General features: G+C 35.0%; 3 protein-coding genes across 3 annotated transcripts; 2 read left to right on the top strand and 1 right to left on the bottom strand.

Moving 5' to 3' along the window:
* Positions 1–3,151: 3,151 nt before the first annotated feature.
* Positions 3,152–4,273, top strand: LOC110697351 (F-box/LRR-repeat/kelch-repeat protein At2g27520-like). The gene has a single exon (XM_021874737.1). The coding sequence runs from the start codon at positions 3,152–3,154 to the stop codon at positions 4,271–4,273; it is 1,122 nt and encodes a 373-aa protein (XP_021730429.1).
* A 506-nt stretch (positions 4,274–4,779) lies between these two features.
* On the top strand, positions 4,780–7,142 carry LOC110697785 (COBRA-like protein 4). Its single transcript, XM_021875167.1, has 6 exons — positions 4,780–5,031; positions 5,160–5,239; positions 5,309–5,765; positions 5,935–6,082; positions 6,183–6,460; positions 6,702–7,142. Exons 1-6 carry the CDS (start codon positions 4,881–4,883, stop codon positions 6,980–6,982), a joined length of 1,395 nt encoding a protein of 464 aa, XP_021730859.1. The 5' UTR covers positions 4,780–4,880; the 3' UTR covers positions 6,983–7,142.
* Positions 7,143–7,193: 51 nt separating this feature from the next.
* Positions 7,194–10,795, bottom strand: LOC110697794 (protein COBRA-like). The gene is made up of 6 exons (XM_021875177.1): positions 10,425–10,795; positions 9,834–9,913; positions 8,806–9,262; positions 8,356–8,515; positions 7,985–8,265; positions 7,194–7,876 (listed from the first exon to the last, which is right to left on the bottom strand). The coding sequence occupies exons 1-6, from the start codon at positions 10,537–10,539 to the stop codon at positions 7,584–7,586; spliced, it is 1,386 nt and encodes a 461-aa protein (XP_021730869.1). The 5' UTR covers positions 10,540–10,795; the 3' UTR covers positions 7,194–7,583.
* Positions 10,796–11,320: the final 525 nt, after the last annotated feature.

Genomic DNA, 11,320 nt, shown 5'->3' with positions numbered 1-11,320 from the left:
GGCATGTTCACTTCAGTTTAATTTCAGTTCAGTTCAGCTCCTATTTTCCCTTATTCTCTCATAAAATATTCATTTCAGCTCTATTTAGTTCAGTTCAGTTCAGTTCAGCTCCAATCAGTTCAGTTCAGTTCAGCTTAGTAAATGGGTGAACAGGCCCTAAGTCTTCTCCACTTAACAAAGAAACGACTTCAATGAGGCTCAACGTGCCCTGGGTTCTAGGACATGTTTGAAACTCTGGAAGTGGTGGAGATTAGTGGCGTTGATGTGCAGCAGTAGTGGCGTAAGTAGTGGAGGTTGTGGCGTTTTGATCAAGCTATATTTTCCAATAAATATCGAAGTTGTTTTCTGGAAAAACATCACCCTTGCTCAATCATATTATTTTCTATCTTCTTAGTTTTTTAAACGAGTCCAGAGTCGCATTCTACTTTAAGTTGATAACTTTCTTATTTTCTTTCACTAAAGTATTTCTTTCAAGAGTTGTAATTGGGGATTGGGAGTTTAAGTGAACTCTAGAGAAGTCAGTAGAAAAAGAGTGAGAAGAGAAAAAGAAGAGAAGAGCAACATGTTGAGGGATCGGACTTACGGTTGGGAACTTCACGTTCGTTGAGGAACTTGGAGATAGAGTTTTTAGCTTGTAATAGGTTGATTTCCCTATTCTAGTAAAGAATATTTCCCAAAATCCCAAGTGGTCGTGGTGTTTCTTCTTGTTAGAGCCAAGAAGTTTTACACGCTAAAATCTCTTTGTGTGACTTTGAATTCCATTAGCTTAGTTTTTATATTTCCGCAAAAAGTTGGCTAATTCCCTTCGTACTACAATTCATCCCCCTCTTGTAGTATTCTTCTAAAGTAACATAGTTACTGATTAATACTTTTTTAATAATAAATTCACTTTTTAAATGATACATTTACATAATCAGTTTTTAAATGATATAATCATATTCGATATGATATAATCACATTTAAAAAAAAGTTAAACTGTATAGCTGATAGATAAATATGGGAGTATATATCATTTAGTCACAATAGATTTTAACAGAAAAAGATAAATATACTACGAGGTACATATGAATTCATGGTAAGATATAATTTTGTGAAAGATATGATATACATGGAATAAATACATTTTAATAATCTTAACTATATGCGATTTACTTCTAATAATCCCAATTAAAATTTATTTTTCAATAATTCTAACTAAATGTTCAAAAGTATAGGCGGGGTGCACCACGGTGTACCTTAAAATCTGCGTAGGTTCGGTTTTCGTATCTCGAATTTCAAAAAATCTTGCGTACAACCGGCTTACAGTAAGCTTAATGTAAGGCCTGATTCGCACGTGCCATTACAGTATAAATAGCATGCACACTTCTTCTCTCAAAGAAAATCATAACTTTAACTAAAAAAAAGTATAACTACAACTATACTTACATAACTTTTATAAAAAAATCAGACATATGATACAACATAAAGCATAACTTAAGCAAATTTTTATATAACTATAACAAGCTGACAATGCCGAAGTTTAAGATTAACATAACTTTAACTAAATATAGTATAACTATAACTATATAAACATAACTTTTATAAATCAATCTGACATATAATAAAACATAAAGCATAACTTAAGCAAACATTTATATAACTATAACAACTAATTTTGTGACTTTAATAAATGTACAAAAATCAAGAAATTGTAACTATAAATAGAGAAATTTGTAAAACTTTGAGCATCATCAGATCCACCAACAGAGCTTCGCAAACCACGTCTCCTTCGAAAATTCGAAAGACCACCTCTAAACTTCACCATCATTCAAGAATTTAAACCCTAAAATTCAAAATAAGAACGATCACCAATTACAACAACTTTTAAACAAAAAATTATGCGATTAAAACCAAAAATAATCTAAAAACTAACCTCAAAAACCGATGATAATACAAAATTCAATTCGTCAACTAAAGAAAATCAACAAAACAAAGGAAAGATGAAGAGAAATTGCAGAGAAATATGAACAGAGGAGTTAGAAATTACAGAGCAGAAAATAAATGAAGAAGACGCGCTAAAAAGAAAAACAAAAAAAAAAAACGAAAAAAAGAAATAATCGTTGGACTCCACGTATGAGCCCAGTCCAGAAGAGAAATGGGGCGGTTTTACACTAAATGAGTGTAAGCCGACCTTTTTCAAGAATTTGTGCTCGAATTTTAGCAGATTAGAACTTTTAGTCGGCCTAACAGCATAAAATTGGTTGAAATGGGCTTATGTTTGGGCAACAGCCCAGTCTGTTCAATTATCATAAAGTGTATATGCATGTTCAAGTGTAAATTTGTTAATGGAAATTTAAAACATCATTAACTTGTAACTGTTGTAATTTTATATGAGTTACTAGTCTTACTATGGAGTAGATACTACTTTAGTACTATAATAATTACAAAATAAGTATTTATAAAATCATGGTTCAATCTTTATTTTATCCGTTAGTAGTAGTTAGTTAATTCGGCTATCAATAAATTTTAGAATTTCAAATATTTTTTTTTTTGAAAGTTGGTTATCAAGATCAAGTAATAGAAAATGTCCTTTCTCGATTTATAATTATTTATTTTTTATAAATAATTCTTTGATCTGCCATACAAGTTTAGAATATTGTGTGAGTGCGCTATTACATTAGATCTAAAATGAAACGTTAGACGGAATTTGCAAATTTTATGTTCATAAAGATATTACATAATAATGTTGAGAATGAAATCGTAAGGTTGATAACTAAAAGTTACACTGTATATGTTATAAAAAAGTTAAGCTGATGAATAGGTATAGGATAGTAGTATATAAAGATACATCATTTAGTTACAATAAGATCAGAAATTATAAATTTAAAAATATATACAAGTAAATATTATTAGAAAGTGATAAACATACTACCAAAATACATATGAATAAGATATACTTTTGTGAAAGATATGATTTGTGTTAGTATATAATTATATTTTGAGATATATTTGTACATATCTTGTTAGGAGTTTTTGGCTTGTTAGGTTAATGTTGTAAGCCTATATATATGCCTTTAATGGTAAAGGCTCATTGAGCCGTTTTCTCTTAAATTTCTTGTGAGTTTAACGATATTAGTTCCAATCTCCCGTAATAACTTCAAATACTGACTCAATGGCGGAAGCATTGCCGGGTTTAACGATGGATATGTGGACAGAGATCTTAGCGAGGCTGCCGGTGAAAAGCTTAATGAGATTAAGGTGTGTTTGTAAAAGCTGGTGTTCATTAATTGATTCCTCTTATTTCAGTCTTTTGCATCTTCAAATTTACAACAACAAACCCAAGTACGCGATAGCCATGAACTGCGACAAAACTGCAGTTTATAGTATCGACACATTCAGAAAAATTGACGAAATATTTAAAACTCCTTTTAATTGTGAAGTAATATGCTGCAAATATGGATTAATTTTGATGTGTGCGTTTTATGCAATTACGCCGGACGAGGTCGACGAGGATGAGATGGTATTTCATAATCCCTGTACTCGAAAGTCCTGGTCGATCCCCCGTTGTCCTTATATGACTTGGACATGTTGGCTAGGTTTCGCTCCGTCTACTAATGATTATAAGGTTGTTGCTTTTGTTTATGATAATTCTTCGATAGTGGTTTATTCATCAAATGCTAACCTTTGGAGGATTAAAGATAGGTCGGATGCTCACGTTCGAGGCCTTTTAAGTTTTGAAGATGCGGATGAATTTTATTGTAAGGGTGCTTTGTGCTGGTTAGGCTTTGAAAAGGATAAACCTCCTGGCGTACATAATCATCTTGTATCGTTCGATTTTGATTCCGAGGAATTCGTCTTCGTGGATTTGCCTGATGCTCTTAAACAACCAGGTCTAGTTAAAATTAATTTTGTCCTTAGTGAGTCTGTAGCAATTTTCGCTATGTCTTCTCATAGTGCCTGCATATGGGTTTTGGTCGAGGATGGTGTAGATAAAATTAAATCATGGCGGCTTTGGTATACTGGAGATTCAAATTCAAAAGCTCACCGGTTTCTTACCAGAGGTTTTCGTACGGTTATTTTCAATGTTGAGAAGAATACATTTATCCTATCTTTTAGAAGTAATATATTTTCTTATAACTTCAGAAGTCACCGGATACAACATTTGGAAGATTATTATTATAGCTATTTTGGCATTTATATGGAGAGCTTAGTAGTGCACAACCGAAACCAAAGGAAGATTTTGACATACCATAATGTGAATGGTGAAGAAAGTACAGAATTGGTCCGTGTTTAGACCAAATCTTTTACGGAGTACTCGTGTCAGTGTTTAATTTGCCTTTGGCTTTGCAAAAATAGAATAATAATAATAAATTCTATGATTTTCTCCTTATAATCGGGTGTTTTCCATGTCCTTGGTTTAGCTTATCTGGTTAGAGTCAGTACTACCAGTTTAATTTTCGTCGATCATATGAATGTCTGATGAACACAAAACATACAATATTCCGTACAATTTATATCTCGGTTGATTTCTGTATACTACGCTAATGTATGGTATAGAACGATGTATACTTGGCAAACAATTTATACCAAATAATATCAGCTAACTTTGGTAGACTCTAGCTTTCCTACATGATTGAGAGATATTGCTGACCTTTTTATGCTCAACTGTCTCGAAAACATAATTAATGTTCAGTTCACTTCCTCACTAAAATCTTACTTAAAAAGGAAGTAATCAGACCAACTGACCAATCAGATAAAAGGTAAAAGGTAAAATGGAACATGAGATATGAAATATCTCATGACACACCTAACAACCCCAGGTGAAACAATGCCATATATGATCTCATCTTTATCTGTTTTTTCACAACTATCCCTCAGTGTTTCTGCTAAAAAAACAGAACATGAGGTGTAAAACATGTGTACCTTTCATCCAAAAACACGTTGCGAAAGAAAGGAATATGCAATGCCAGCGCCAATATTTAGTTGCACAAGCTGAACTGAAGTTCGCGCTCTATGTTGCACTTGCTGTTCTCATGCTTTCCTATCATGCAGGTAATGCTCTGAGCTTGTATTCTTGTAAACACTGATAATTTTGCCAGAATAATGTTTATTTTATGATCTTCCTATCAACTGAATCTATTTGTATGTTTTCTTATTCAATTTATTCCCCAACATTACAGAGGCATATGATCCATTAGATCCAAACGGTAACATAACAGTCAAATGGGATGTTATGTCTTGGACTCCAGATGGTTATGTGGTAAGTACTGAATTCTCATCTTGTTTAAGAAATCAACTTCTCAAACACTATATGTTGCACTTTTAACAGGCAGTGGTCACGATAAACAACTTCCAAATGTATCGGCAAATAATGAGCCCTGGGTGGACAATAGGATGGATGTGGGCGAAGAAAGAAGTAATATGGTCAATGGTGGGAGCACAAACAACTGAACAAGGGGACTGCTCCAAGTTTAAGGGCAACGTGCCTCACTGCTGTAAGAAGGTCCCGACAGTAGTGGACTTGCTTCCAGGAGTACCCTATAACCAGCAGATTGCAAACTGTTGCAAGGGTGGAGTAGTCGCAGCATGGGGACAGGACCCTGCTGCCGCGATCTCTGCCTTCCAAGTCAGCGTTGGGCAGGCTGGCACGTCAAACAAGACTGTGAAGCTCCCTCAGAATTTTACATTGCTAGGACCTGGTCTTGGCTATACTTGTGGCCCAGCAAAAATTGTGCCTTCCACAGTTTTCCTCACCACTGATCGCCGGAGGAAAACTCAGGCGCTCAGTAAGTATTTTCTGTCAATTACCCAGTCTTTCCTTTTAAAGCAGCTCCCTCAATGTCCTTAATTTCATCCCTAATCACAAACAAAATATAAATTTACAAATTATAATCTGTTAGTTATCTGACTTGTTTGTAATGTTAGCATACTGAACAGCTTGCTCTCAACTTGCAGTGACATGGAATGTAACATGCACTTATTCGCAGTTTCTGGCTTCAAAGAACCCATCATGTTGTGTCTCCTTCTCGTCTTTCTACAATGACACAATCGTCCCTTGCCCATCTTGTTCTTGTGGCTGCCACAACAAAGGTAGCTGTATCAGGTAAACGACCAATATATATACCTCCAACCTCCCTAGTGTAGAATATATCCAACAAAATCAGTAGCATTATAATTTCATTTTGTGCCTGACTGAAATGTAGGATGAACTCAAAGAAATCACACTCAAGAGGAATAAACACTCCAAGGAAGGATAATGCGCCTCTTCTACAATGCACACATCATATGTGCCCTATCCGAGTCCACTGGCATGTTAAGATCAATTATAAGGATTACTGGCGTGCCAAGATATCAGTAACTAATTTCAATTATCGCATGAACTATACTCAGTGGACATTGGTGGTCCAACATCCCAATCTTAACAATGTCACCCAAGTTTTCAGCTTTGACTACAAGCCTGTTGTACCGTATCATTCAGTTAGTAAGTGCCTCTAATCAGAAAATATTTATACAACTAACACACTTCGTTTTTGATATCGACCTCCTAGTAAATACTAAATAGAAAAATTTTCCATTAAAGATATGTAAAGATTATATAGGTTCGGAGGTGAATTTTATTATTCTAGAGTTTAGATATACGTATCTTACTCCTCCTAACAGCAGTTACAAAGTAATCGCGCTAAATCTCCCTGATTTATTTCTTCCTATTTCCTTTTTCGCAGATGATACTGGTATGTTCTATGGTACGAAGTTTTATAATGATCTTTTAATGGAAGCTGGACCTGATGGGAATGTGCAGTCTGAATTACTTCTACAGAAGGACAAAAGCACATTCACCTTCAGACAAGGATGGGCATTTCCTAGGAAAGTTTACTTCAATGGAGATGAATGCAGACTTCCACCACCTGATGCATATCCTTCACTTCCAAGCTCGGCCAGTATGATTTCCTTTGCTTACTTAATGGTAGCCGGTACATACACATTAATGGTTCTTCTTATTTAGGTAATGCTCTTTCACCAACATGTTGCTTGTGAATTTTTGAGTAAGCGTGCATTAAGCTAAGCTTCTGCCTTGATTTAAAAGGGTTATACAATTGTGATATCTTATTTTAATGTACTGCATATTTTTAGATAGAATTTGAATAATCATACTGCAATATTTCTGAAGGATGAGCATTGTGAATTTCATCAAATCTTGAATGCATCGCAGCAAATACAACAAGCAACTCTATATAACACTTGCATTTCCATGGCCAGAGTTTTTACAAGTTACAACGACTGAAATACGCGTCTCAATAAATACTCTAAGAAGAATAATAAATAAAAAAAAAAAAAAAAAGAATATAAATTAAAAGTATAAATACGTGTACAAAAGAGCCTATCTCTAAAAAAAACGGCATCAGATTCTCATTTTCAACACTTCATTAGACAAACACTTCATTAGACAATGGACGCTCTTTCTAGAAGCGATGAATGGTGTACCTGAAAAGGGTCATAGTGCATCACTGGACTTGAAGCAGCAATGAGACCAATTGGTAAGTGTCAAGGTGAAAGTGCATCACACAAGTGATTCAAGAGAAATCTGGAAAGCAACATGTCTCTCTCTAAGCATATGCAAGTAAGAAAGCCAGGGCTGCCAAGATAGTCATGACAGGTTGTAGAAGAGAGATAATAGGTCTCGAACTAGCATTTGGTAGCCATGGGTAAGCATCTGGAGGAGGCATCACACAGTTATCTCCGTTAAAGTACACCCGCCGTGGAAAAGCAAATCCTTTCTCGAAACTAAAAGTAGTTTTGTCTTTCTGAAATAGCAGCTCTGACTGCACATTCCCGAAAGGCCCAGCTTCATTAAGAAAATCATTATAGAACTTAATTCCCCATAGCATGGCAGTGTCATCTGTAACAAACAACATCAAATTACCCAGTAGAGAATCATTAGAAACTATTGCAATCAATCAACACTTGACTGGTATATATTTAGTAAATACAAAGAGATGATACTTACTCAAACCATCATAGGGCGTCAATCCTTTGTACATGAAACTAAACGATTGAGTGAGATTATTAAAGTTGGGATGCTGCACAACCAGATTCCATTGCGAGTAGTTCATTCGGTAGTTAAAGTTTGTAATAGTAACCTTAGTACGCCAATAGTCCTTGTAATTGACCTTGACATGCCAATGAATCCGAACTGGACACATGTGACTGGTACACTGGAGTAGAGGTTTGCTACTAGATTTTGGTCCACCTGCTGAAATGGCTGAAGTTAAATAGGGATTGTCCGCTCTGCAATTGCAATTATCACCTCTTAGTCAGAACAAAAAGAGCATATATGAAAGCTTTTCCACAAAATACCACTTTGATAAGGTCACTTACTCAACACAGCTTCCTGGTTGGGTTATGTTGTTCTGACATCCACAAGAGCAAGTTGGGCAGGGTACGATAGTGTCATTGTAAAATGAGGAGAGAGAAACACAGCAAGTAGGAGTCTTCTGAGCCAGGAACTGAGAATACGTGCAAGTTATGTTCCAAGTCACTGCAAAGAAGAAATGTTGTTGCTATTAGTAAACTTTGAAATCATTTCAACCTCAGCAAGATATATAAGCTCTAGTGACCATTAATACATCATTGGAAAGCATAATCGAAAACAATAAATTCAAGAACTGGCATATGAATCTGAGACTATCAGTTATAAGTATCACAGATAAGTCAGAAACTATGTTTAGTTTCTTAAATAGAGAGAATGTACTCTCCATGATTCATAAGTTCAAGGAACCAAGATAATCAACAACCTAAATGCCTAAGATTAATAAGAAGGCCACTTACTCAAAGCTTGAGTGGTTCTCCGCTTATCAGATGTCGTAAACTGGGTTGGCCTCACAATCTTTGCTGGCCCACAAGTATATCCAGGCCCTGGTGCCATCAATGTGAAATTTTTTGGCAGCTTAACTGTCTTATTAGATGTTCCCGCTTGACCTACACTAATTTGAAAAGCGCCAACAGCATTGGCTTGGTCCTGGCCCCAGGCAGTTAGTACCCCTCCGCGGCAGCAGTTAGCGATTTGCTGGTTGTAAGGTGTTCCAGGAAGCAAATCTACCACTGATGGATCCTTTTTACAACAATGAGGAATGTTTCCTTTAAATTTTGAACAATCTCCTTGCTCTGTGGTTTGTGCACCCACCATACTCCATATTACCTCCTTTTTGGCCCATGTCCATCCAAGTGTCCACCCTGGGGTTTGAATGTGGCGGTACTGCTGGAAGTTAATCATTGTGACGACAGCCTGCCAGAAACATAGCATAAGAATTTAACTAACAAAAGAAACGTGGAAGAGAGACAAATTTGCTTCTCACATAACTGTTTGCATATTTTGATATAATTTACTGAAGTAGAAATTAGTCAACAAAATGAAACTTGGTGATTTAGCAATCTCGTGTATATGGCTTAGGAAAGATTATTCATAATGTGGCTGATAACAAACAAATTGAATCCACGTATATGCCAGGCATTCTAAACGCTTTGAATCAAAAGCGGGCATAACCTTGCAACATCCAAAAGACAACAAACAAACAAACTAACTAAACCCTCAAGACTCTAACCAACTAATCTAGGCAAAAATAGAAACATGGAGGTATTCACATAATTGCATTATTCTTTATAGCAATTACTCTTCAGTAGTACTTTTATTCTAGTGTCAAGGGAGCCACTAAGTGCAGTACTGTAGACACTGACAGACAAAATTTGATCTAGGTACGAAGGTACCAACCCCAAGACTTTAACCAACTAATCTAGTCATTTACAAAAACAACAATATAATCCCAAAAATAACAAAACTTTGGTCTAGTAATACTTACAAGATATCCATCAGGGGTCCAATTGATAACATCCCATTTGATAGTAAGATTTCCATTTGGATCAAGTGCATCATAAGCTTCTACAAAAGAAATCAGCAATCAAACACAAAGAGTGTGATTAGATCTCAGCATAATTCAAGCATAACATTCAATAAAATATAATCAAATTGATCCAAGTTAACAGATCAAAGCAACAATGATCTCATAACCTTAATTATTCTTTCCTTTTCATTAAAGTAAGGTACTATAATTAGTAATTTCAACTAATCACATTAACTTTCATTTTCCAATTTCTAAAGTAACCCAAAAAACATTAAATCCTATATCATCAATCACTGTATAAATATAGCAAAAACAACCAACATTCCAAAACACAAAATTGGCAATAAATTCAGCTCAAATTCTCAATAACAAAACAAAATCAACAATACCCAGAAGCTAAATTCATCCAATTTGACTAAAATTAAGAAGTACAAGATTGGCTATAGCAATACAAAATCAATTGATTAACAACAAAATGATTGATTAAAAAACCCCCAAATTAGAGCAAAAATCAATGAAACAAACAAGAGAAGTGAAGTGGGTAATTACCAGTTGATGTAAAAAAGGAGCAAGAAAGTAGGACAGCAAAAAAAATGGTGAAACTGGTGAGTTTAGCAATGGATCTACTGCAGTTGCAGCTGCAGGAAGATGAAGAAGACTCCATTTTTAGACCAGAAGATCAGAAAATGGAGGAGAGAGAAAGAGAAGAGTGAGGTAGATGAAGATGGAGAGGAAGAGGAAGAGGAAGAGGAAGAAGAAGAAGAGTAGAGGTATGAGAGAAGGAAGTAGCAGCAAGTTTGGCTGCGCTTTAAAACAATAAATGATTGACTACTGACTGTCGGTGTGTGTGTAGTCTTGCCGACTGCCGTCCTGGCTGTAATGTGCTTATGCGCAATTGTGCATCAGCTATCAGATATTCAGATCCAAAAAAAATCCATTTTATTATGCATGATGGTTGAAAATTAATTTTTTTATATGGAGTTTGTATTAGGGCCGAATTTTGGGGTGATCATGGATTGGGCCGAATGGTGATTAGAGTAAATGTATGTCGAGCTTTGATTTATGGCTTGTTAAGTTTACCTTTTTTGCTGATTTGATATGATATGGTTTGGTGTGATTTATCTGGTATGATATGATATGATCTGGTCTGATTATTAAATTTTGACCTTATGTGTATGATATTCTATAAAGAAAAAATATATCAGGGTCTTGTTAGATTAGTAAAAAAATGTGTATTTTCTTAATATGTAATTTTCATAATTTTTTTCATTACGAAATTAAAGATATTTAACAATTAAAAACTGCACATAAAACGATGAACCGATCTGAACTTTTTTTTTATCTGATATAATCTTATCTTTTCTGAAATAAGTACAAATGAGGTGAACTAAAATAGTTACCTGATCTGTGAAAACATAGGAGCGAGTCGAGTTTGAGGCAAGATA

Source organism: Chenopodium quinoa, unplaced genomic scaffold (assembly GCF_001683475.1).
Source record: "Chenopodium quinoa cultivar QQ74 unplaced genomic scaffold, ASM168347v1, whole genome shotgun sequence".
Taxonomy (NCBI): Eukaryota; Viridiplantae; Streptophyta; class Magnoliopsida; order Caryophyllales; family Amaranthaceae; genus Chenopodium; species Chenopodium quinoa.
Note: the sequence above shows the minus strand (reverse complement) of the source record. Positions and strands in the feature narration are given on the sequence as shown.